Source organism: Rhinatrema bivittatum, chromosome 1 (assembly GCF_901001135.1).
Source record: "Rhinatrema bivittatum chromosome 1, aRhiBiv1.1, whole genome shotgun sequence".
Lineage (NCBI taxonomy): Eukaryota > Metazoa > Chordata > Amphibia > Gymnophiona > Rhinatrematidae > Rhinatrema > Rhinatrema bivittatum.
In genome coordinates this window covers 424,602,468-424,629,611 of record NC_042615.1, presented here as the reverse complement: position 1 = coordinate 424,629,611, position 27,144 = coordinate 424,602,468, and the positions used below count along the sequence as shown (strand labels likewise).

General features: G+C 43.5%; 1 protein-coding gene across 3 annotated transcripts in view; it reads right to left on the bottom strand.

Annotated features, from left to right (window-relative positions):
• TMOD1 (tropomodulin 1) overlaps positions 1-27,144 on the bottom strand; it is a 196,022-nt gene that overhangs the window by 67,813 nt on the left and 101,065 nt on the right. For all 3 annotated transcript variants that reach the window (XM_029603559.1, XM_029603569.1, XM_029603550.1), the window contains one exon: positions 16,066-16,185. In XM_029603559.1, the coding sequence (XP_029459419.1) occupies positions 16,066-16,185 (120 nt within the window). The remainder of the gene's footprint in view (positions 1-16,065; positions 16,186-27,144) is intronic.

The window sequence follows — 27,144 nt, the reverse complement described above, 5'->3', positions numbered from 1 at the left end:
ATTCTCCATTACCTCTTGCCATTGAAGCAGAGAGCAATGTTGGAGTTGCATAAAAAATATCAGACTTATTTGTTAAGGGTAGTAACCGCCAAATCAGCAAGTTATAGAAACATATAGAAATGACGGCAGAAGAAGACCAAATGGCCCATCCAGTCTGCCCAGCAAGCTTCACACATTTTTTCTCTCATACTTATCTGTTTCTCTTAGCTCTTGGTTCTATTTCCCTTCCACCCCCACCTTTAATGTAGAGAGCAGTGATGGAGCTGCATCCAAGTGAAATATCTAGCTTGATTAGTTAGGGGTAGTAGCCGCCGCAATAAGCAAGCTACACCCATGCTTATTTGTTTTACCCAGACTATGTTATACAGCCCTTATCGGTTGTTTTTCTTCTCCCCTGCCGTTGAAGCAGGGAGCTATGCTGGATATGCGTGAAGTATCAGTCTTCTCCCATGCTGTTGAAGCAGAGAGCCATGCTGGATATGCATCGAAAGTGAAGTATCAGGCACATTTGGTTTGGGGTAGTAACCGCTATAACAAGCCAGCTACTCCCCACTTTGTGAGTGCGAACCCTCTTTTCTTCTCCCCTGCCGTTGAAGCAGAGAACTATGCTGTATATGCATTGAAAGTGAAGTATCAGGCTTATTTGATTTGGGGTAGTAACCTCCGTAACAAGCCAGCTACTCCCCTCTTTGTGAGTGTGAATCCTTTTTACCACATTTCCTCTTGCTGTTGAAGCTTAGAGCGATGTTGGAGTCACAGTATGCATGTGTATGTTTATTTAATAAGGGTATTGTCTCCAGGCAGTAGCCATCATTCTGGCGAGTCACCCACTCTTCATTGGCGGCCTCTTGACTTTATGGATCCACAGTGTTTATCCCACGCCCCTTTGAAGTCCTTCACAGTTTTGGTCTTCACCACATCCTCCGGAAGGGCATTCCAGGCATCCACCACCCTCTCCGTGAAGAAATACTTCCTGACATTGGTTCTGAATCTTCCTCCCTGGAGCTTCAAATCGTGACCCCTGGTTCTGCTGATGTTTTTCCTACGGAAAAGGTTTGTTGTTGTCTTTGGATCATTAACACCTTTCAAGTTACTCCCATGCTTATTTGTTTTCCCAGACTGTGTGATTCAATGTCCTTGTTTGTTGCTGTCTGAATCTAATTCCCCTTTTCCCACTGCCGCTGAAGCAGAAAGCAATGATGGAGTTGCATCAACAGCATAAAGGTTTATTGGTTAAGGGCAGTAACCGCCACACCAGCAAGTTACCCATGCACTCTTTCTTTATTCCCATCCTCTAGTCTTGAGGGATCCACAGTGTTTCTCCCATGCCCCTTTGCATTGCTGTCTGCGATCCACTTGGCAATCCATGGTGTTGCAAACCTCCTCTGCAGTAATACCTGTATTGCTCAAAATGGGGTAGAGGGGGAGGACAAGGCAAGAAAGGGGGGTGCATCAATTCCTAATGAAGCAAGATTCCAAATAGGGGCCAAATTCGTGACAAACCTAGAATGGGCGCTTTAAAACCAGATGTCCAAATGCAAGACAGAACCTACTGACCAAAAGACGGCAGTGGATTTCATAACATCGCATGTTTTCATGTTGGTTGAAGAGTGAAGAATTCAGAAGAAAAGAGTTTCCAGCATACAAGTAGGATCAGGCAGAGGACAAGTGAAGAGGCACAAAGGGTTAGGGAGCATCCTCCACACCCCACTCAGACCAGAACAGCCATGACATATAGTAGAGGCCCACCAGATGCATATGCAATGATGGCCTGCTGAACAAAACAGATGATGGAGGAGTTAAAATCTCACCCTGAACAGAATGCCAGGCATTTATGAGCTCTCTGAAATGCAATGGGACAACACAAGGACTACGTGTCATGTGCAAGCCAAGGTTCAGGAGCGCGGGTACCAGAAACTACAAGCAGGCATCAAGTAGCAAACTGCAGAGACGTATGCCACTGCCATTCTCTTTTTAAAATGTCCAGCCTAACACAAGTACATAAGAACAAAAGACTTGCCATACTGGGTCAGATCAAGGGTCTTTCAAGCCCAGATTCCTGTTTCCAACAGTGGCCAAACCAGGTCACAAGTACCTGGTAAGATCCCAAAGGTAGATAGATTCCAAGCTGCTTATCCCAAGACTGCTGTCATTCTCTTTTCCCTTGCCCTCCTAAAGATGGCTGCTGCCACTCTTCTACACCAGCCCTTCCTAAATAAGGCCAGTCCCATTCTCATTTGCATCCATCATCCCCTGTTAAAGATGGGTGCTCCCACTACCAAGCCACAGCTGCCATCACTAAGGCTGGCTGGTGTAAGGAAAGGCAGAGTACTGCCACTGAAACCATATCCAGCTGGACTTTGGGCCAACCATGTTGGCTGTTTAATGTCCACACTGGGAGAAGGCACCTTACCACTAGTGGCAGCCTCTAAGGAGTTGGTTCCTTAATTGTTTTTTTTTCTTATAACAGTACAAGGCTTGAAGGTCTGGAGCTGCTATTCCCCAACCATGTCCTGCTGAATGCTGTACCAGCCATTCCTGGCTTTGCGAAAGGATGGAAATGAAAAAAGGAGTAACCTATGTTATCCTTGGGTATAACATTTTGGCACGGGGGAAAACTGCAAGGAGCGGCAGTTACCACCCTTAACAGAAATCATGAAGGTAACCTGCACAGAGCAGCAATTGCTACCCTTAACTGACGGCATGGGGGAGTAACCTACAGGGACTACTGTAAGAAACTTGCTGGGCATATCAGATAGACCATTTGGTCTTTTTCTGCTATCATTTAATTATGTTTCTGACTTCTACGTGGCTCATGGCCATACAGATGAGTGCCACTGTGAGATGCTTGAATAGCCCTATGGATCTGAACCACTTCTCTCACTTTGAAGGGGAACCATTGATTATGGCTTAAGCAAAGCCATTTACTGTGGCACAGTCATACTGCTGAAGCATAATGCCTTGCCACAGCAGCAGGGAAGAATTTTTGGATACAGCTGAGGTGGATACATGCTGCACCAATAAAAGTCAACTTTCTTCCTTTCAGGTTCAAATGTCCATTCTCCTATTTCCATCTCCCCACAAAACTTTGTAGGAAGACATTGATCATCTGTTATCGGTTTCTGTATTTTCCTATGTAGCTGATTTTCACACAGACCACACATATAGCCTATGTGGGCCATTCCCATGTCCTTCACCTTTTGCTGACTTTGCCAATATCCTGCAGCTGTTGTCCTTGCCGCTCACACATACCGACACATACTGGCACACAAGCTTAGTAGGACATAGTTCAGTAAGCAGCTTTAATCAGCCTCCAAACAAGGGACCAGCATACCTGCACAGACTCCATGCAAGCAGCCATATTTTGGCTGCCTCATGCGTGCTCCAAAAGCACTCCCACATAAGGTTGTCGCTTCAGCACAGGCCCCCTTTTCAGGCCAGTTACCTTGCTTATCAGTCAGGCGCCAGCATGGACAATACACAAGCTGAAGGCTCCGACTGTCACATGAACCCTCACTACCACCTCCAGAGACTTTGCAGCACAAGACGTCAAAGTGTCCAGCGTATTTGCACTCCGCTTCCACCCCACCCTGACCTGGTAGAAGGCCAGAGGACCCGCACACTGGATTGCACATAGCTCATCTCAAGCCTTGTGAGTGCCGAGATTGCCACTCGGGCAAGAACAAAGGTAGGCCACATAGAGGAGAAGGAACGTGAGGGAGTATAGCGGCAATACTTTAGCCAGAAAAGAAAACCGTCGAAAGAAGAGGCTGGTGAGCGGACCGGCCCAGGCTTAAATCATGCTCACCAGCCCACTCACCAGCCCCTGCCCCCTCATTGATCCAGTGGCCTCCCCACTTATGTGGGGATGGGTGGGCAGTTCCTCAATTAAAAGTTTATCCTACTCTTCTGATTTGCCTTAGTAAGTGCTTGTCCTTCTACTTATTAAATTTAAATGTAGCTATCACAAATATGCCAATCATTGTTAGTTGCTTGTTTTGTTGCACTTTGGTTATGCATTTTATTGACAGGATTAATGACTGGTGCAGTGCTTTCATAGTTTTCAAAAGCCACTGATTTCTACACTCGCACAAGATTTTGAAATGCTCAGTGGGTCCTCTGCTCATTTGCTAGTATCGTGCATGCTTTTTAGACTCCAACTGCCAGTATTGTGGCTCCACTGAACCAAAACTATTTTCATGGGCACGGATATTAATTCTGTTTCACTTGCTCCCCACGAATACTAGTTTTAAGAAGAGACAAACAGCATGATCAATGCAAAAATCGAAGTCTCGATTTGCAGGCAATTCATTACAGCAAAGCAGTGCATTTTGCTTCACGCAAAAGAAACAAAAAACATGAACGCTTGAGGCAGTTTTGCATTCGTATTTTGGAGCAGGAGCAAAAGTTATTTTACTGGCATGGTTGCCTTACAGTCCCTTTGAGACTTCTAATGAGATGGATGATGTCATGAGGCATGGAAGGCTGAAAAAAAATAAACATGGTTTAAATGAAGAAGGGGGGGAAAACAAACAGATATTTACTAAATATATCAGAACCTTAGATTAGTGGGAAAATAATGTTATTTTCATAAAATTACAAAAATGAGTAAGTGAACAGGCATTTATGGAAAGACTTGTACAAACAGAAGACATCATTCAACCTGTAAATGAACAGACAAAATCGGACCTTTTTGACCTTTACTCCAAAAGCACCCATACATTCTTGTTTAAATAAAATACATTTCCACTCTTTTCCAAAATCCCATTAAAATATGAGAGAATAATTTTCCTCTTTAAAAAAATATTTTTGCTCTATCTGGACTGGTACAGGAAAATGCCATCTTGATAGCAATCGAGGACAAAATGTCCAATTATGCTTCGGTGGCCTTCTTGCTCCATAGCTTACAGGTGGAGAAGACTGTCCCAACATGCACATATCAGAGTCCACATTAAACAAGACTCCTGCACTGAAAAGGCTAAGTATTTTGTCCTCAATATAAAAATGTTCTCACTGCTGAAAGATATTACCTTAATAATTGCTGATTGGGTCAACCAGTCTTAAATGCTTAGAGGTGGAATTTTAAAAGCCCAATGCATTAATTAGGGGATACGCGAAGAAGTTGGGCTTCTGCGTACCGAGTGAGTTTTAAAAGCCGCCGAGATACGTGCATATCTTTCGCAGTGCACACATCTTGAAAGTTTTCAAAAGGAGGTGATGCATATAGGGAAAAATAACCCATGCTATAATTACACAATGTTGGGTTCCATATTAGGTGCTACAACCCAAGAAAGATCTAGGTGTCATAGTGGATAACACATTGAAATCGTCGGTACAGTGTGCTGCGGCAGTCAAAAAAGCAAACAATGTTGGGAATTATTAGAAAAAGAATGGTGAATAAAACGGAAAATGTCATAATGCCTCTGTATCGCTCCATGGTGAGACCCCACCTTGAATTCTGTGTACAATTCTGGTCGCTGCATCTCAAAAAAGATATAATTGCGATGGAGAAGGTACAGAGAAGGGCTACCAAAATGATAAGGGGAATGGAACAACTCCCCTATGAGGAAAGACTAAAGAGGTTAGGACTTTTCAGCTTGGAGAAGAGACGACTGAGGGGGGATATGATAGAGATGTTTAAAATTATGAGAGGTCTAGAACGGGTAGATGTGAATCGGTTATTTACTCTTTCGGATAGTAGAAAGACTAGGGGGCACTCCATGAAGTTAGCATGGGGCACATTTAAAAGTAATCGGAGAAAGTTCTTTTTTACTCAACGCACAATTAAACTCTGGAATTTGTTGCCAGAGGATGTGGTTAGTGCAGTTAGTATAGCTGTGTTTAAAAAAGGATTGGATAAGTTCTTGGAGGAGAAGTCCATTACCTGCTATTAAGTTCACTTAGAGAATAGCCACTGCCATTAGCAATGGTAACATGGAATAGACTTAGTTTTTGGGTACTTGCCAGGTTCTTATGGCCTGGATTGGCCACTGTTGGAAACAGGATGCTCTTATGAGGTAGGGCATGGTCTGGACAAGACACGGGCATGAACCAAAGATGTGCGAGCAAACGCTGATGCAACCCGGTGTGCACTGAGGCCTCCTGCCGTGCAACTTTACTTCTGCTATGGATGCCATGTAAGTAAATATAAAGAAAACTAGGCAGATCTGCAGGATTTTAAGGGCTGGGGCTAACTAGGGGGAGTGAAGGCTATTAAACTAAGTGGGTTTGGAGGACCTCTCTCTTAACTGGGTGAACTGGGGACAAAATGGTAAAACTGGGAATAGCATTGGTGCATGCCCCTTTTAAAATTCTCCAATTTATGCAGTAGAAACGGCTTTCGCACACACACGTGCATACCCATTTGCGCACATGTTATAAAATAGCCGCGTACCTGGGTGCGGGCCGACATCTGCACGCAAACAAGGAACAAACAGATTACATAGACATGTACACATGCTGCATACATAGTGATATGCTGGCCATTAGAAAACTCCAGAAATCTGCAGGAGATCCACAGACCTGCCATAACGGACAGCTGATTCAGTGGAAGCACACACAGGGCATCTTTAGCCATTTTTTTTTTAACACTGCAAATCAAAGCATTTCTAGATATTCTGATATAGCTATATTCAATTTTTGGATTAAAAAAAATTATGAGGTTGATATTCAGCTGCGGAGTGGCTAGTTAAGTTAGCTGGATAACTTTTCAGTTATTCATCTAAATGGCTTTTGAATATCGGCCTCTATCTGATTTATTAACAGAAGAAAACATTCCAAAAACATTCTATGAAAGTAGTTTTTAAAAAACGTTATTTATTTTCTTGAAATATGTACTGCCAGCCCGGTGGCTCGGTGGTAAATGCCATGCCCCTTCTATAAGGAAAGTCCCTGGTTCAATTCCCTAAATGGGTCTTCCATCTCCTGGGTCACTGGGCCTGGGAGTCAAGGGCGATATCCAGTGACTGGTTTAGAGCCCATGATACGGGGTGCATGGCTCCTGGCCTCAGGACCATTGGCTGCAATGAAGGAACAGTGGCAGGGTTTAAGAAAGTAGAGGAGCAAAGGCTGCAGATGAAGACTTGGGACAGCAGGATCCCACTGTCCTGATTGAGCTGGAAGAAAAAATGAGAACTACTAGGCCCCAGAATACCTAAATAAACATGTGCCATGCAATCTTACATTCTTTCTAATGGCACAGTGGTGACTAATTCTAATCTTTTCTTGATTACGTTATGAGATGCATGGATGATCCCTGTTTATCCAAGAGTGGTAGCGAAGGGTTCAGCCTCATAAGAGGCTTAGGTTACAACCCTCGGCCAATAGGGAGTCTAAATCTGCCTGCACTTCCTGCAGTTACAGTGTATTATGAAGGAAAGAAAAAAAGCATGAATTTATCTGCAGAATGCAGGAGTGCACATTCACCTGTAGCTATTCTAACCTATCAGTCGCTTTGGGGTAATGACTCTCCTGCTTCAGTGGTACGGTGGCAATAGTAATGGGGTTTCTGTTGGTAGGGAGTGAGTCACTATAAGATGTTACCGTGAAGACTGACAGAGAAAAGTGTTGCTCTTCTTCCGGCTGGGTCTTCTCAAAGGAAACAAGGGACTGAGCCCTCCCGGGCAGTCTCCCAGGGAAGACAGAGTCTTGAAAGCAATAACCAGATGGATGACAATTCCATTTAAAGTAACTTTAGAAGTCCAGTTTTATTTTTCTTAACATCCTGAAATCATTGGCAGAATGCCAACAAATTTGCATTAATAGTTTCAACATCAACATTTAACACTTTCCCCTTTGCTGGTATAGGTAACAATATAAACCTAAGAAGAGAACTGATTCTTTCAACTATTGTATAACCAATCAGATAAAGTACAGTCAGTTTTACAATAACCTGGGGTGCTTTACTTGTAACTGGAACACTACTTAATGTTTCTTAAGAAATATGAGTCTTTGTGTCATGTTTTTTCTGCCTTTCAGCTGAGCACTGATTTCCGATGGGATTCCAGGTAACTAAAGACAAAACAGGCCAATGCAATATTGGGTTCTCAGGCCAGGGTGCCGCTTAACACGCTGTTAGACGTGCATTTTGAAAATGCTAGACTTACGCCCAATGCAATACGGGGATTAGTGTGTCCAATGAAGCGCGTAACTAATAGCGCTCATCACATGCAAATTCCATATAGATGAAGCAATTGCTATTACTCTACAATGCCAAAAATTGCCACGCGGCCAAGACGCTCATTTTAAAACAGCAAATTTAATGCCTGTCCGGGAGCAGATGTTAAAGCATGCCGTGCTCAAGGGCTCATGAAAAAAAACAAACCTCCTGCTTTCTGCGATTCCTCCTATTAGTATCGTCGCAATATAGTAGGATGGACCACAGAAAGCAGAATCCCCAGGTTCTGGCCCAGCTAAAGGAGTCCTTCACTTACTACTGATTGGTCCATTCACTGTCACATGCCAGTGAAAAGGAGCAATCAGGAACAGCCCTTCCGGGTGGTGGGGGATGGGGAGGGAGCTGTGGCCTGGCTGTTGTGGACACACAGCTACTCTCCTGGGTGCCCGATGCAGAACACTAGGGAAGCACAAATTACCCATTGTGCGTCCCTTTTAGCGCAGCAGCTCATTTTCCTATTGCATTGAGCACCCAGGAGAGGTGGATGTGCGCGCATACAAAAAACATGCGCCCAGTTTGGAAGCATGTTTTTTACGCAATGATATTGCATCAGCCTGAAGGTATATGCCTGTGTTTATCTGTCTCTGTATGCTTTCAGTTATTCTTTTCCCTTCTCACAGGCTCTCGTAAATGTTTTCCAATCTTTGTGAGTCTTAGGTTCTCCTGTATTGTGTGCTCTTTCCTTTACAGTGACATGTCTGTCCCTGTTTTTATGTCTTTCTCTTACTTTTCTTTCTCTTTGTAATGTTGTCAGTGATGCAGTTTAGCTAAACCTTAAGTTGCATGAAAACTTAGCTGACAAGTTGGTGAAAATAAATCCTTGTCCCCTCCACCAGTGCTGATCCACTGGGCTGGCAAAATGCTGGTAGCAGGTATTAGTTGAAGTAGCTGAATGGAGCTCCTTCTCCAAGGTCTGCGTAGTCTCTTGGCTTCCTTTTGGATCTCTCTAAGCTTTAATTAAAATAATAGAGTGTTCCTCCAATATTCTAACCCCGTTTATCTTCCGAAGAAGTACTAGATAGGAGTTCCCTAAATGTATGTCCACGAAAGCTTGTTGGAACTTATTTTGTATAGCAAAAAAAAACCCCAATAATTAAATTTCCCTATTCTCACTAGAGCACAGAGGAAATCTGGAATCAATGTGAGAGAAATAAACTCTTCCCACTCACACACTTTCCTTTCTACTCACAAATCTGGCACACTCAGTCACTTTGTCTTAACTGCTGCTGTAGATGAGTATATAAGGTCCTCTTGGAGATAGTAAGTGTCCCTGTTGAATGCTCTGCTAGTAACAGAACTCTATTGCCAGCTCTCTTATGCTAAGCTTGTTTGCCTTGTACTGTCATAGAATTGTAAGCACAATCAAAATTCTCTCTCTTTTCCACACTAAGGGGCGGATTTTAAAAGGCCCGTGCGCGCCGGCGCGGCTATTTTGCATAAGCCGCCGGCACGCGTAAAGCCCCGGGACGTGCGTAAGTCCCGGGGCTTTCGAAAAGGGGCGGGAGGGGGCGTGTCCGGGGCGTTCCCGAAACGATGCGGCATTTTGGGGGCGTGGTGCTGGCCCGGGGGCGTGGTCGAGGCCTCCGGACCAGCCCCCGGGACCGGAGGACGGAGCGGGGCTGCCAGCCGACAGGCGTAACTTTGCCGACAAAGGTAAGGGAGGGGAAGGTGGGGGGAGGGCGAAGGAAAGTTTCCTCCGAGGCCGCTCCAAAATCGGAGCGGCCTCGGAGGGAACAGGCAGCTCACGCTGGGCTCGGCACGCGCAGGTTGCACAAATGTGCACCCCCTTGCGCGCGCCGACCCCGGATTTTATAAGATACGCACGGCTACGCGCGTATCTTATAAAATCCAGCGTACTTTTTAAAAATCTGCCCCTAACTGTGCATCCTCCTTCTTGTTATCAAGGATTATTCTTAGATTCAGAATTATTCTTAAATCCACACTGTAACTTATTACACAGTTTTCAATATTAAGGAATCTGGCATCTAAACCTGAAATCCCTTCCACTGATAATCTACTCTTATTTATAATTTGTTTCTCTTCAGGGAAAATGTTAATATAACCATTACAGCTGTACAGTATTTAGGAACAGGATATATCTCCAGTTTTTTCCAATAAGAATGAGAGTTTAGCAACAAATCCATCTCAAACTCTCTCTCTCTCTTCAAATCCCACGTGTCCTCCAAACTTTTCTGAACCTATTTCTTACCTTTGACTCCAATTTCAAGGACACACTTTTTGCTACACACATTCACACAGAACTCTTCCACAGAATGGCATTCCTGTCCTCTCTGTGCTCAACTTCCGTGATTTTCTGGCACTTTAGAGCAGTCTCTGACAAGGTAAGGTCTGACACCTTCTGCTCCCTCACTTGATCAAAGCCAGATTAACTCAACTGCTACCTTTTAGTGAGATCAGTACTATAGAGATGACATCTGCATAAGTATCACCTACTCGTGCAGATACTATTTCTAATCAAACACATAGGCATATTTCGGCTTTTGCACACACACACACACATGCGTAAAAAGTGGCGATCTAGGGGTGGTCTAGGAGGGACCAACATTTATGCATGTACATTACTATTTTAAAAGAAACTTATGCACATAGATTTGCCAATTTATTTGCATAGTTTTACACCTGCTAATTACCTATTTCTTGCAAAAGTGATATTAATCAGATTTATTGTGTACTGTTGGCTGGATGGGTCGTCTGTTTGAACAGAGGAGTTCAGGCTGACCCAGGAGGGTCTTGATGACCTGGAGAAGGACTGGGCAAACTGGTGGAGGAACTGGTAAAACTGGTAAATTCAATTATGCGTGCATGTTTTAAAATATATTAACTTATTGTGCATAAGTCACAATTTGCACAATTAAGTCCTGCTTTAATTTTTGCACATAAAATATACACATTTTTTTAAATAGGAAAAGTAGGCATGTTCAATTCATTGAATGTATTCATGTGTAAGCATACATGTGCATGTATACTGCAGGCTAAAAATATGCACATTGTATAAAATACTGTCATAAATCTGCACATGCCCATATACGCGCCTATAAGCCACTGCGCGCAGATGTTTGAAAGTTATCATTTTATCTATATGAGTGCACATGAAATAAAAAGCATGCACACTTGACTATATTTGTTACCTGAATTTTTTTCTTCTATGGTATTTTTTTTGTTACATTTTTATGCAAATAAAGAGATTTGCAACAATAGGAGAATTTTCCAGCAATGGAAGATCCAAGAGGAACGGTATAGAGAGTGAGTGATAAGAGATGGGCAGGGTGTTTGGTATATATAATCCTTCTATAAAACACTGGGAGGTGTTACAATAAGAGTTCTGGAGTTTAGAGGAAGACGTCTTATGTGGGAGCTCAGAGAGGGCAGCCCCAGCGTGACCCAGTTGGCTCTCTGGTAACAGCAGCAGGCCATCCGGAAGGATGGCCTGCTGCCGTTACCCATAAGACCCATAACCCATAAGACCCATAACCCAAGGGAACACCATTCTAACTGTGTGAGTCTGGATCCAGTGAGTGTGGATTAAGAAGCAGCAGCTTCCTGTTTTCCATTGGAGTCTGCAAGAGATCAAAGGCCTCAGTGGGAAACTAATCCGGAATGTTCTATTGGGCTGTGCTCAGTAACATGAGAAGAAAGTGAGTAACAACCTCTGAAATTTGTGAATTGTTTAAGAAGCTGTTTAGTTTGGACTGCTTGCTGAATTTTCTGCCTTTTATTTATTTTATTTTTTTTTTATTATTTATTTATCTTTTTCCAAGGATTATACATTCCATTTTAAATCTAACAATATAGAGAGGAAAGAAAAATCAAATAATTTTAGTCATACATTTCTTCAATAACCAGATAAGGAAAAAAAAAAATTTCACATATTCCTCTCCTTTAACCATATAAGGACTTAGGGGGTCCTATACTTGAGCAAATAATATTACAATATTATTGTATAATAATTAATATCTAGGGTTTAGCAGAAATAACAATCTTTCCCAACTTATTGAGTGACATCAGCTACTACCTCAGGTTTACGGCGAGCTTCCAAGAACCTCTCTAAGTGAGCGGGTTCAAAGTACACATATCTTACTCCTTCAGCATATGGGAATCTCATTAATGCTTGATAACCAAAAGTTCTGGCCTGACTTATCAATGAGAAAAACTTTTTCCTCCTTATCTGTGTTTCTTTAGAGAGATCAGGGTAGATCCATACCCACTGTCCCAAGTAAAAAGAGTTTCGTTTGGCCAAGTACAATTTTAAAATTTTTTCCCTTTGCATAACATCAGTAAATTTGACCAATAACGTGCCCCTTTTTTCAACTTGGGTACTGAGGGATGATTCTATTAAATCAGTCACATTTAAGGAGGTATCAATTCCTCCTTGTTCTGGAACCACATTACTATTCCAACTAACAAAATATGCATTCATTATTATGGGAAACTGATCTGATGGTAATAAGAGTACTTCTGAGAAATAATTCTTCAATTGCAGACATCATTTTACACATTGGAAAGTTAATTATTCTCAAATTATTATATCTAATTGAGTTCTCTATGTTTTCAACTTTTTTTTGTAGAATCGTTTCTCCCTGAATTATAGAAAATTGAGTTGTTTTAATTTGTTTGATGTCTTCTTCTACCTTTTTTATTGATTCTGTCTGACCAGTAACAGTTGGAGTCAAATTTATTAAGGACATTTGCATGTCCCTAATATTACCATTTAAACTTTGGATATTCTTTTGCAAAATCACAATGGCTTGCCAAATCGTATCCATAGTCACATTAGTAGCCTGTCCTAACAATATTTGTGGACTCGAAGATGTCATTTGCTGCCCATTAAGGTCTTGTCTACTGCTGTCCCCTGAGGATGAGTCTGAGTCACTTCTCATAATGGAGACTCCTTCTCCATTAGTTCCCACCCTAGATGGGGGGAGTTCAATTTCTCCCTCCCTTCTTTGCTCTGCAATATTCAATCCTGATACTTCCTCAATCAGGGTTTCCGGTCCTAACGCATTCCGTAAAGGAGTGGAACCTAGATCCGGATTATTTGCAGTGCTACCAGGGGGAATAGCTGTCATTGGGGCCCTGGGACTTAGACTGACTTCTCCCGGGGGGGGGGGGTAGATTGCTCTCCTTCCCCACCTCCAATGGGACTCTCCAGGGGTTCTTTTTCTGCTGAAAAGAAACCAGTCATTGTTGTTTGAACCAAGGATGGGTATACAGGGGTTGAGGCTTCCTGCCTTACCCTACCTTTGCGTTTGGTATGTGGCATAGCAACTCAGTGCCTAAACAAACTATGACGGTTTACACTCACCTAGTTAAACAACATATAAGTATTTAAGAAGGAGAGCGTGAAAGAGAGTCAAAAATAGGGGAATATCTCGAAGAGTCTAGGAGCCTTCTAGCCTTCGCCGGCCGCGTGCCGACGGCGGCTGAGCGCCGATTACCCTCCAAATTTATCTGGAGACGCGCAGCAATGATGTCACTGGGGCACCTCCCCCTGCCGAGTTCCCAACAAGCGAGAAAGATGTTCCGGGGTCTCTCACCTCCCTCGGCAAGGTCAGTCTCAGCAGGCACCCCCCGATTTGGAGTCCCACTCTCAGTCTCTCCACCTCGGACTCCAAATTCCCGCGTCTGCCGTCCAAATTTATCTGGAGACGCGCAGCAATGATGTCACTGGGGCACCTCCCCCTGCCGAGTTCCCAACAAGCGAGAAAGATGTTCCGGGGTCTCTCACCTCCCTCGGCAAGGTCAGTCTCAGCAGGCACCCCCCGATTTGGAGTCCCACTCTCAGTCTCTCCACCTCGGACTCCAAATTCCCGCATCTGCCGTCCAAATTTGTCTGGAGACGCGCAGCAATGATGTCACTGGGGCACCTCCCCCTGCCGAGTTCCCAACAAGCGAGAAAGATGTTCCGGGGTCTCTCACCTCCCTCGGCAAGGTCAGTCTCAGCAGGCACCCCCCGATTTGGAGTCCCACTCTCAGTCTCTCCACCTCGGACTCCCTCTGCCTTTTATTTTAAATTTTCCCTTACTTTGGAAAACAGTGGCCATTTTTTCTGGTGATCTCTTGAATCCTGCAGGTGAATCCTGCTTCCCATAGTATTGGCCTGGTTTGTTTTTTTTTCCCCAGAGGCTGCACAGAGTTGACCACTGCTCAGCCGTCTCGAAAGGTGACCCATTTTTGAAAAGGGAGATCTCCAAATTTCTTAACATTTTTTTAAATGAAGATTTTCAAAAATTTTATATGTCACCATATATACATGAAGTAGACAAAGAATTGTCATACTCATGGCATCCCAGAATAAAAAAAAATGTGGTCAAAACAGTTTAAATTCCATCATAGAACGTTCAGTAGCCATCTCATAAAACCAAATGCCAGACAATAAATGTCAAGCCAATGCCACCTTCCAAAAACTTTACATGCATTCTAGCTATTTTCACTGTTTTATAGGCTTTTTATCAGGTTTGTTACATCAGGGGCAGGGGAAGGCTGCTGCATTCTCCTTCATACCCTCTGATTTAACCTTCCATCTTGGGGTATTTCTGGGGACCTTCGTTTTCAGTTTTTATTTTATTTTGCCTGGGAAATTCCATGTAAGAAAAAAAAAAGTCAGTGGAAAATGACCAATGTAACACACTGGAGAAAAATCATTTTTCCACCCATTTCTTTTCTGTTCTCACATTGAAATTCTCAAGCATAAAAACTGAAAACAAAGGTCCCTAAATATATTCTGTACTGTACTTTGGTTGCGATATTTCATCTGTCACAAAATAAATCATTAATATTGCAGGGAAGTTGTGATTTATAGCTTTCCAAGGACTAATGGCGTATGGGCAAAACCGTTCACAATTACAGCTGCAGTCATTCTTTTGGCAATCTGGCGACAAACTGCATGGAGATTGTAAGCCCTCTGGGCACAGGGAAATATCTGCGCTACCTTAAGGTAGTGCGCTTTGAAGTGGCTGACCAGTAAAAAAAGGCAGAATATAAATTTAAAAAATTCACTTCAATTCAGTTGCTCTGCAAAGTGAAGAATTCTGAATCAGATATACATTGCATAGTTACTTTTTTTTTTTTTTTGGAAAGGTATAGGATGCTCCCAAAAGTCCTTAGTCCAATTCTGTGTTTGTAACACCCAGCTGCATTCAAACCAGAGAGCACACACAGAGCTCAGACTCCATGGTTCAGAAAGTCACAGGGAGAGGTGGAGAATCATAGACCCCTACTACCGAAACACTGTTTTATTTTTTGTGGCTAGGTTTTAATTGTTGAGTGACAAGGATATACAATCTTGCCTTATAAAGAAATCTGAGAAATCCTGCACACACAAAAAAATGATTTCTGGTCAGATGCTGCTTTGAAAAATCTGATTTACTCAATCTAAATGGGAAATATGCAAATCAAACTGAAAATTTGGGCAGGGAGGGTAGGCGAAGCGAGGGGACAATCAATCCCTGTGTGCTGCAGCAAAGGACGCTCATGTTTCGGTTTTCTGTTCGAAGGCACTCAGTTCCATCATGGAGCAGATGCCCGTAATCTCCCAGGAATGGCAGAAGGCAGCTGCGATCGTAGTGGCGCCCCCTGCTGGCACAGGGCTCAGCCTTGGAATAGATAACCTCTTCCATGCTCTGCCAACAAGGGAAGTTGAAAGTTGCCCGGGCAGGTGGACTGGACTGGGTGGGTTATCAAATGAGGGAAAAAAAAATCTAAGGGGGAGGGACCTGAATATCAAGAGGTGTACTCTATATACAGTTCAACAGATTTCAGCACAAACTTTTACAGTACAAACCACTGACAGTAAAATGCCCAAAGAGGAGAAAGCAAATACAGAATTAACACCCTGCCCCTCTCCATTAAAGTCTCTAGTACTTGCTTACCTGCAATGTCACAGAGCTCTGCATCCGAAGCATTCGCCAGGGCTTCCTCCAGCTCTGGCTCCAGAGTCACATTTTCTAGAACAGGATCAAGAGGCTGCTGCTTGGGGACCCAGACCTTTCCTAATAATACAAAATGAAGCTAATTAGTCCCATCTTCTTCCTGGTTGCTCCTATCTGAAGCAGAAAGCGTGAGAATGAAGCACATCTCATCTTTAACTCTGACTGGAAGCAGGCTGTAATTTGCGATATTCCTTTAGTCTGTTAGAACATAAATTTCTCTAGTAGTATTCTCATTTTCTTTTTTTACCCCTGAAGACTGGCGAATGAGACGTAACACTTCTTTCCCACATGCAATCTGTCCTTCGGACTGTTTTATAATCAGACTCTGCTCGACCATAGGGAGCCAAATAAAAGCAGTGACAAGGCGGCATTGGAGCCCCTCTGAATGGAGAAGCAACAATGCCCCTGCCTGCTACCAACTGACCTCAAAACAGTTAATGCAAACCATAGTACTTGCACACATTGACTACTGCAACACCAGCACAGGACTACCAAAAAAAAAAAAAAAAGATTGCAGATGCTCCAAAATGTCGCTACCAGATCAAAGGCGGCAAGAAATGGGAATATGCTTTCCACTTCTTAGTCGCCCTGCACTGGTTTCCCATCTTGCTAGGGAGCCAATTTCAGGTCAGCATTCACATTCAAGGCACTGAAAAATCATTGGCTCCGCATGTCTGGCTGAAAAGGTAAAGGGAATCACCCAATAAGAAGCCTTCGCTCAAGGCAACAAAAAAAAGCTAACAACCCTGCCTCTTAAAACAATCCATTTGAAAAAAATACCAGTGTCAAGAGCCTTCAGAAGTGTGGCACCAGACCTATGGAGTGTACTCCCCTCTCTATCTACAAGGAATCAATGACCAGTTAGACTTCCGGAGCCAATTAAAAACATGACTGTTCACTCAACCCATGGCTCCCTCTGTAACCTGTCCCCCTGTTCAGCATCAGCTAATGGCAAAGAAACTAACGCTCATATTAGGAAGCAGAGAGACTTGAGAAACTGACCTATGTAAAGACCTTGATACATCTATATGATGTGTTACACGCAAATCTGCTGGCAAAATGCCGCCTAACTTTTACCATAATCTACCTCACCGTAATGAAACCCCCTAATGTAACTGTAATCAGCGTAATGAAACCCCCTAACTGTAATGTAACCTGCCGCATTATAATCAGCTTGAAGTGACCTTACAGTCAGAGGCATTGCAAGATACCTAAGGGATCCGGGACACGGGTCCATGAGGTCTCCCATTCCTCTCCCCCCCCCCCCCCCAGCAGCTGTCTTTCCACTTCCCCAAGAACAATCCTTTCAAAACACAGAATTAGACATATCATTTTAAAGGATCTTTATTCTATCTTCCCATGCAGCTGTCATCAGGCAGCCATCCTACGTGATTTCTGAGAGGGCAGCCACCCTATTAGTTTGATCCCTGCAGGCATCCCCATGGCTCCCTCCACAGCTGCCTCTTGCCAAGCTCCATTACTAATTGCCATACAAAAATGATATTCTGATTCAGGTGTTACTTCAGGTACAGCAGCACAACGTCTGCTCCCAGTAACACTGTGAAATAATACAAAACCAGCCAAAATTGTACTATAGACCAGTAGTGGGCAAATTAGAGCCCACGGGCCAAATCTGGCCCTTAAAGGGTTTTTTTTTCCAGTCTGGCCTGCCTATCACTGGGACACTGTCCATTGTGTGTGGCCTGCTGATGCTCCAACCTGCCTGCCCAAGTGTCCATCGTCATCATCAAAGACCAAGATACCACCCTTGATGATGCTTGTCCTTTGAGCAGGCAGGTCGGAGCACTGGAACGTTTTAAATGTGTTGGTGGGGTTCCCACCCCCTCCGCCAGCGAGGAGAGGTCCCATTGCCGGCGCACTGATGGGGTTTCCATCTCCCCCCCCCCCCCCCAGCAAGGAAAGGTCCCATGCTGCTGTAAGGAGGATTAGTGAGTAATAGGGGAGTAAGGGAAGGGACAGACAGGGAAGGAAGAGAAAGTGGCGAGAATGGTGAGTGAGTGAAATGGAAGGGACATGAGTGCATGGGAAGGAGAGGGTGAGGGACTAAGAAGGAAGGGAAGGGAAAGAGTGAATGGGTGGGGTGGGGTAGAGGGCTGAGTGACAGAGAGAAGGGGTGAGAATGAGAAACAGAAGAGGGTGAGTGGGAGTGAGGGGATAAGTGTCAGAGATAAGGGGATTGAGTGGAAGGGTGAGTGACAGGGAGTGAATGGGAATAAGAATGAGTGAGAGAGGAAAAGGGAAGGAGGGGAGGGAAATGAAGGGAGCAAATGGGAAGGAGTGACAGGGAATGAGGGGTGAGTGACAGAGGGGACTGAGTGGGAGGGTGATTGATGGAAGGGAGGAGGGTGAGGGGGTTGAGTGAAAGGGAAGGAGAGTGAAATACTGAAGGTAAGTGAAAGGGAAGGTAAGAGGGAGGGAGGGAGGAAGTAGAAGAGGGGAGTGAGAAGAAGAGAGAATAGAAAGGTGTGTGTGAGTGTGAGTGTGGGCAAGAGAGAGGAGGAAGTTAGTGTGAGCCCTACTCTCCTTTCCCTTCCAATCCTCTACAATTTCACGATGACTGGAAATGAAAGGTTTCCAGGTATGGGGGCGGGGGAATTTTATTATTTTTTTGCCCTTATTAGTTTTAATTATTAAGTGCTAGATATGTCTGCTGTTTTGAAATATTTGATTGATTTGGGGGAAAAGTTTAAAGTTTGTTTTATCCTTATTATTCTTAATTATTAGGTGGTGCTCTATTTGTTATCTGTTTTGAAATATGATTTTTATTAGTATGGTTTCTCACTGTTATGATTGATTTATATTTCTTGTCTTTGATTTATGAGGAATAGTGATATTTCTGTTTTTGATTTATTGCACTGCATATGAGTCCGGCTTTTAGTGATTTCCAGTCCAGTTTTTATACCTGCACTCTATTTATTCTTTATGGCCTGCATTTGGGATTGAGGTTAGGTGGTCTGCTAGCTGGGAAACCACCTTGTACCTGTTGGTTTTTACTGATTTTGGTAGACGCTGGGATCAGGGTTTGAAGGGGCTCCTTGGTGCTAAAAGTGATGGTGCTTAAGCCTGCTGGATACTGAAATGCCTGCAGCAAGTGGTGGGGATTTGATTGCTGGGTCAACTGTGACCCACCTCACCCCAACCTCCAGCCCTCGTTCACTCAATAACTTGTAATGTGCCCCCAGCACACAAGTTTGCCCACCCCTGCTATAGAGCAAACTTGCCATACCATAACATACTAACTGCCAGAGTCAAACGGTAACATCCCTACCCATGAAAAGGAGGCACTGCAAATACAACATCAGGCCCTAGCACAGCAATACACCTTGTACCAGAAAAACAAAAACAAGCCAGACTGCTCCTGTTCTCTTATACAGAAACATGCACACTAACACAATACCAAATATGAATAAATTAAATTACCACAAATTAGAAATGGACTAAAACTGAAATGGAAACCCCAAGAAGTCAAACTCTGCATTACACTTTAACACTAGAGAAAGAGAAACAGAATGTATTTCCTGTCTGAGAAAAATACAAAGATATCAGAAATAGCATCCCAAAGCCACCATAGTCCAATCACTAAACTGACCATAACATTTTTTTTCAACCTGTGTTGTCTGGACATTGCATTTTTTCTAATCATGTTGCTTTTCAGTTTCTCTCTCCTTTTTCCTGTCTTTCTCTTAACTCCTTTTCTGTAGTCTCCTATCCATTTTGTCATTTATCTCTCCTCCTATCTTCACTTTCTCCCCTACATCTCTTTGATCTTTCCCTTTTATCTATTTTTTTTCCATTTCCCTCTTTTCTACCTCTCTAACCCCTCATATAGTTAGATTGCCCCTTCTTCTGCCCCTCTCTCATTTTCCAGTCCTCAATGTTCTACTTTTCGTCTTCCACTCTTACCCCCTTGCGAGTCCATCCTGCTACTCTCGCCCCTCAGCTCCCCCTTTTCCCACTCCCATCTCACTCCTTTAGCCTTCTATTTCACTCTGTCTTTCACTCAACCTTAGAGAGGTTCTTAGGGAAGATAAGGCCATTGCAGAAAGACTAAATTAATTCTTTGCTTCTGTGTTTACCAATGAGGATGTTGGGGAGATACCCATTCCAGAGAAGGTTTTCAAGGGTGATGAGTCAGATGAACTGAACCAAATCACTGTGAACCTGGAAAATGTAGTAGGCCAGATTGACAAAGCAAAGAGAAGCAAATCACCTGGACCGGATGGTATGCACCCCCAGGGTTCTGAAGGAACTCAAAATGAAATTTCAGATCTATTAGTAAAAATTTGTAACCTATCATTAAATCATCTATTGTACCTGAAGACTGGAGGGTGGTCAATGTAACCCCAATATTTAAAAAAGGCACCAGGGGAGATCCAGGAAACTATAGACCAGTGAGCCTGAATTCAAGTGCCGGGAAAAATAGTGGAAACTATTCTAAAGATCAAAATCACACAGGATACAGAAAGACATGGTTTATTGGAACACAGTAAACATGGATTTACCCAAGGGAAGTCTTGCCTCACAAATGTACTTCATTTTTTTGAAGGGGTTAATAAACATGGATATAGGTGAACCGGTTTAGATGTAGTATATTTGGATTTACAGAAGATGTTTGACAAAGTCCCTCACATGAGAGGCTTCTAAGAAACTAAAAAGTCATGGGAAAAGAAGCGATTGTCCTTTCATGGATTACCAAACTGGTTAAAAGACAGGAAACAGAGAGTAGGATTAAAAGGTCAATTTTCTTAGTGGAAAAGGGTAAATAGTGGAATGCCTCAGGGATCTGTACTTGGACTGGTGCTTTTCAATATATTTATAAATTATCTGGAAAGGAATACAATGAGTGGGGTAATCAGATTTGCAGATGATACAAAATTATTCAAAGTAGTTAAATTTCCATAGGTTTGTGATAAATTGCAGGTGGTCTTTGCAAGGCTGGAAAATTGGGCATCCAAATGGCAGATTGAAATGTAATGTGGCCAAGTGCAATGTGTTGCATATAGGAGAAAGAAATAACCCTTGCTGTAGTTACACGATGTTAGGTTCCATATTAGGAGCTACCACCCAGGAAAAAGATCTAGGCATCATAGTGGAAAATACATTGAAATCGCTGGCTCAGTGTGCTGCAGCAGTCAAAAAAGCAAATAGAATGTTAGGAATTATTAGGAAGGGAATGGGTAATAAAAAGGAAATTGTCATAATGCCTCTGTATCACTCCATGGTGAGACTGCACCTTGAATACTGTGTACAATTCTGGTCGCTGCATCTCAAAAATGATATAGTTGCACTGGAGAAGGTACAGAGAAGGGCAACCAAAATGATAAAGGGGATGGAAACAGCTTCCCCTATGAGGAAAGGCTGAAGAGGTTAGGGCTATTCAGCTTGGAGAAGAGACAATTGAGGGAGGATTTGATAAGAGGTCTATAAAAATCATGAGCATTATAGAACAGGTAAATGTGAATCGGTTATTTACTCTTTTGGATAAAGAAGGACTAGGGGGCACTCCATGAATTTAGCAAGTAGGCACATTTAAAACTAATTGGAGAAAATTCTTTTTCACTCAATGCACAATTTAAACTCTGGAATTGTTGCCAGAGGATGTGGTTAGTGCAGTTAGTGTAGCTGGGTTTAAAAAAGGTTTGAATACATTTTTGGAAAAGTCCCTTAACTACTACTAATTAACTTGACTTCAGGAATAGCCACTGCTATTACTGGCATTAGAATATTGGGATCTACTAATGTCTTGGGTATTTGCTAGGTACTTGTAACCTGGATTGACCATTGTTGGAAACAGGATGCTCAGCTTGACGACCCTTTGTCTGACCCAGTATGGCAATTTCTTATGTTCTTAGTCTCCCATTTCCAGCCTCTGTACTCATCCTTTATCTAACCTTCAACTACTATTCCCTCTGCCTCAAATTTTCCTCCTCCATCTTCCATTCTCTTCCTCCCTACCCAGCCACCTCCGACCCATTTCCACCTTCTCTACCCCTTCACAGATCCATCTCCTTCCAGTACTTCTCAATCCCTTCTCAGCCCACCAGGCCCTTCACACCATACCTTGACCTTCCTCACTCTTCAGCCCCATTCTCTTACACCACAACTTACACCTCCCAACACATATCACCCCACCCAATTGCTAAGTCCTTATTCTTTCCACACATCCCTGCTCTCCCAAATCCCCCAAAGTCGTCATATTCTGACCCCACTCCCAGCCAATCTCTGAGTGCCTGCTCTCCTTACATATCCTCAAGTTTCCACTCTCTCCCCACACCCAAACTACTTTTCCCCCCATTTCATCCAATCTGGGAGTCCCCATTTTCTTCTCTTTCCTCCCTACCCACCTAACCGGCAAATCTATGAGTTTTATTTTACTTATTTTATTTTTATTTAGCTATATTTTCTTTTCAATTAGAATGTTATCTTCTCCCTCCCTAAGTCTTCACTCTCTCTGACACCCAATCCGGGAGTCCATGCTCTTTCCACTCAATCTAGGAAGCCCCACTCTTTCCTCCCTCTCTCCCACCCACCAAATGTGAGAATCCTCGCTCCCATCTCCCCCTTCCCAAAGACATTCTCTCCTGAATCCCTGGTTCTTCCCTGGACTTGTACGTTTGTTTCTGAGTCTGCCCATGCATATCCTTCACCTCTCTCCCTCCATGCCTGGCCTGCTTGCAATCCAGCCACTCCTTTTTTCATGGTGCCGATGTCTCTTCTGTGTCAGCATGGTAAAATGTTTCGCGGTGTGAACTGTGTGCCTGTTTATCTATGGAGCCCCTGGCGGTTCAAGCAGCGAATCATTTTACTGCACCGGCACAGAAGAGACATCATCACTGCGAAAGGAGGAGCAGCTGAACTGCAAGCAAGCTGGGCAGTGAAGAGGAAGAGGAGGGGGAGAAAAAGGCAGACAGAGGCAGTCTTATATACCAACTTAAAGGTCTGGGGGGAGGAAGGAGAAGAGAACTGGGACTCAGGGCACTGCTAAAGAGACTTGGGGCATGTAAAGAGCCCCATAACTTGTGATGGAAAGTGGTGAAGAGGCAATGAAACACTTTTTGATGTGTCACATAAGAAGTCATTATTCTTGTTCTCCTAATTTTTTTGATTTTTTTTTTTATAATTACTAACAAAAATAGCATGATACTTCGGCTTTAATTTTTACTAGACAGACAGATGCCACAGAGGGAGCAAGAATAGACAGGAATGCTGTATTAACAGAAAGAACTGGGTCACAAGGTTACAGAAGCATATTCAGAATGGACACAAGATGATGCTGATACTTCAGCTAACAGTAAGCCCCGAGATAACATTTGCATACGAAGCACTTATCATGGAGAGCAAGAGCAAATTAAGATATGGCCATTCAGATTAATTGTTTATAGTAGAAAGCCAATTATCGAAATTTTGATAATTATGTAACCTAGTTTAGGGGTGGAAAGAAGCAAGTATAAAATCCTATATAACATCTTATGAGTGAAATCATTTGAGAGAGAGTTTTATCTGGTGCTTTGTGTAGCACTCTGCCAGTCTCTCTCTCCATAAGACATTACTGCAATTACATGAAAAGCTTTTCTCCACTGCTGTTGGCTCTAAGCATCTATTTCAGAGAAGCACAACATTCCTGCTTACAATCTGATCCTCCCAAAATGTACCTAACCTACAATACTGTAATCTGCTTTGAACAGCCATGAAAATTAAATAGAAATATTAAATTATTTGGAGAGATTATCCAAGCATCTTTTAATTATTCTCACTAATCATGGGTAACTTAGGAGTAAACCTGTTTCTCACATTCACTTCTCTTGCTGGCAGGCTCACTGAATGACTGATACACTTCTCTAACTTCTCCAAAAGCACAAAGGTATGAGTTATGTGAGATGTAAATAAACTGAGAATGGAATATTTCCTCCAGCCAATCCACAGAGTGATGTACAGGACATTTGACAATTGACGCCTATGAGAGTTTGCCTCAAAAACAGAGATTTAAAAAAAACAGCGAAAAATACATTTTTAAATCATTTTAATTCCATTTCTAAACAGAGGATAACTTTCAAACAACTCTGCGTGGCAGCATATAAGCAAAAATATGGCCACATGCAGATCTAGGATAGAATTTTATAACCCGTGTGCATGATATACAAGCATATTTATAATGGGCCGGATTTTATAAATTAGCGCGAGCGCGAACAAGAGTACGCGGGATTTTAATAGATACGCCCGTAGCCGCGCGTATCCATTAAAATCTGGGGTCGGCACGTCAAGGCTGCCCAAAATCGGCAGCCTGCACGCGCCGACCCCAGATTTTAATGGATACGCCCGTAGCCGCGCGTATCCATTAAAATCTGGGGTCGGCGCGCGCAAGGCTGCCCAAAATCGGCAGCCTGCGCGCGCCGAACCGCGCAACCTGCCTCCGTTCCCTCCGAGGCCGCTCCAAAATCGGAGCGGCCTCAGAGGGAACTTTCCTTCCACCCCCCCCGCACCTTCCCTTCCCTTATCTAAACCCCCCCCCTACCTTTGTTGGCAAAGTTACGCCTGCTTCTTGTGCGCGCCGGCCGGCTGCCCCACTCCATGTTCCGGTCCCGGGGGTTGGTCCGGAGGCCGCGGCCACGCCCCTGGGCCGAAACCACGCCCCGCGGCACCGCCCCCAAAACGCCGCGACATGCCCCCCCGACACGCCCCTCCATGCAAGCCCTGGGACTTATGCGCGTCCCGGGGCCTGCTCGGCGCACGCAGGGGAGGTTTGGGGTAGGTTTTCGGGGGGGTACGCGTGTATCCTACACACGTACCCTTTTGAAAATCTACCTGCAAATGCATATTCCTACCCCATAATATACACACATATGTATGCTTACATGCAAATACATTCAATACATAGAAAGCGAGTACTTCAATGTACTGAATGCGCATGTTTTTCCTACCTATATAAAAATATGTATGTGCATATTTTACGCATGAAAATAAAGAACTTATGTAAAACCTGATTTACACGAGTAAGTTAGTCTATTTTAAAACATGCCCACGTAATTGAAATTACCAATTTTAACAATTACTCCATCAGTTTGCCCAGTCTTCCTCCAGGTCATTGAGACCCTCCTGGTTCTTCAGCCTGAATTCCACCCAATTCACCCAGACCTCCCACCAAGTCAATAGTACACAATAACCGATATCAATTATCCAAGACAGTTATCAGATGTAAAATTACTCAAGTTGCCAAATGAATGTGCATGTCTTTTAAAATGTGAAACTGATGGCCCCCATCTCGGAATGCCCTTAGACTGCCCCATTTTTAAGCACGCTTATATGCGTGTGAAATGTAAAGTATGCGCATACTTTTGACTTTTATAAAATATGGACTGCGCAAGTATAGACTACTTATGAGTGTATTTTGCTAATTTTTACATGTGTAATTCTTTGAAAATTACCTTCTAAGTTTTCTTAGTGTTAAATTCTACTGCAATCCTTGGCTGTATCTTCATTCATATACATTATTCATTCGCTGTGTGAAATTTAAATTACAGTTCACAGACAAATCATTTCTTCTCTCACATCAGGAAAATGTTAAGTCAGTTCTATATACTCATTGCCCCCAGTTTCCAATGGCAAATATTTGAAGATTCTGTGGCAAGAATTAATTTCTGTAGCACATTTGCATCATTTTGTTTACATTTGCATATTAATTAAGGTAGTTTTTTATTTTACTTTATAAAGTCTTTTTTTGACATTTCTATGTCCAGTTATGGCTCTTTATTAGAGGAAAAGGGATTATAGCGATTGGTGCTGGAGGGTTAGGAGAAGGTGAAAGGAGCTAGAGATGGGGAGAGAGAGGATCTCAGAAGCAGGAAATGAAAAAGGGATCTCAGGTAGTTAGAGAGAGTAGGGATGGAGGAGAATAAAGACAGAAGCAAGACAGGGAAAGGTAATGAGAAGAGGGGAGGGATCAAGGAGGGGGGGGGGGGTGGGGGATCTAGGCTCAGGAGAGGAAGGAATGATCCACTCGCACCATTCCCCCAGACATCAATTCTCTCACTCATACCTCACACACACCCCTCCAATCCTCACAGTTACCGCTCCAAACACATCTCTCCAGTCTCCTCATTCACAAGAGCACAGCCTTCTGAGCTCCTCATGTTCACTAACCCTTCTGCATCCCCTCTAATCCCCTTGCTCACTCCCATCCAATCTCCTTCTCACTCATGCTCGCTGTCCCTGCAACTCCTCAGATCCCCTCACTCTCACCCACCCCTCCAATCTCCCCCGTAGCCCTCATTTACACTCCCTCTCTTCACAGCCCCTCACCCAAAAATAAAGAGCCACTTAGGTTTTATTCATTTATTTATTTTGCAGGCTGAGATTTTAATTGGTCTGTGCAAGTCTTCTCCACAGTTTCAAAAAATAAAAGAAAAACAGATGGATCAAGACTCCTGCCAGCGAGACACTGATTCTCTCTGGTCTGTAGCTAACCAGGTGTGAGGGTGAGGGGTGGTGTCTGGTCGAGGAGAGAGTCTGCCACTTTCTTCGACGATTATATCCCTCTGCTGATTGGATGGCAGAGGAGAGGAGTAGCAGAGGAGTGGCTACGTTTCCTACCTGTGCTGCCTGGACTCCTGCTTTTAACTACAAACCTATGTTTCTTCACAGATAAAAGCAGTAATCCGGGCCTAAGTGACAAAGGAAGAAGACATGGCCCGACGTGCAGCCGCTACTCTCCTCCTCCTGCTGCCTGATCTGCCGAGTGGCCTGGATCTGGGGGTGCAGGAGAATCAATCAGTGGAGGGGGGAGGGAGTTATTGCATCCCTGCTTTGTTTTCCCCGATCTGGCTCGACACCCAGTCTCCCATGGCAGTTCTGTAGGAACTGGCCAGTTTTGCAGGAAGGAGTGGATTTTATTGCTCTTTCCACAGCTGTGGAATCATGGGAGAGCAGGGGTCCTTATTATACTATATATTCTACAAACATTACAATAACTCCTGCCCTTCCTCTCAACCAGGAGTTGCATCT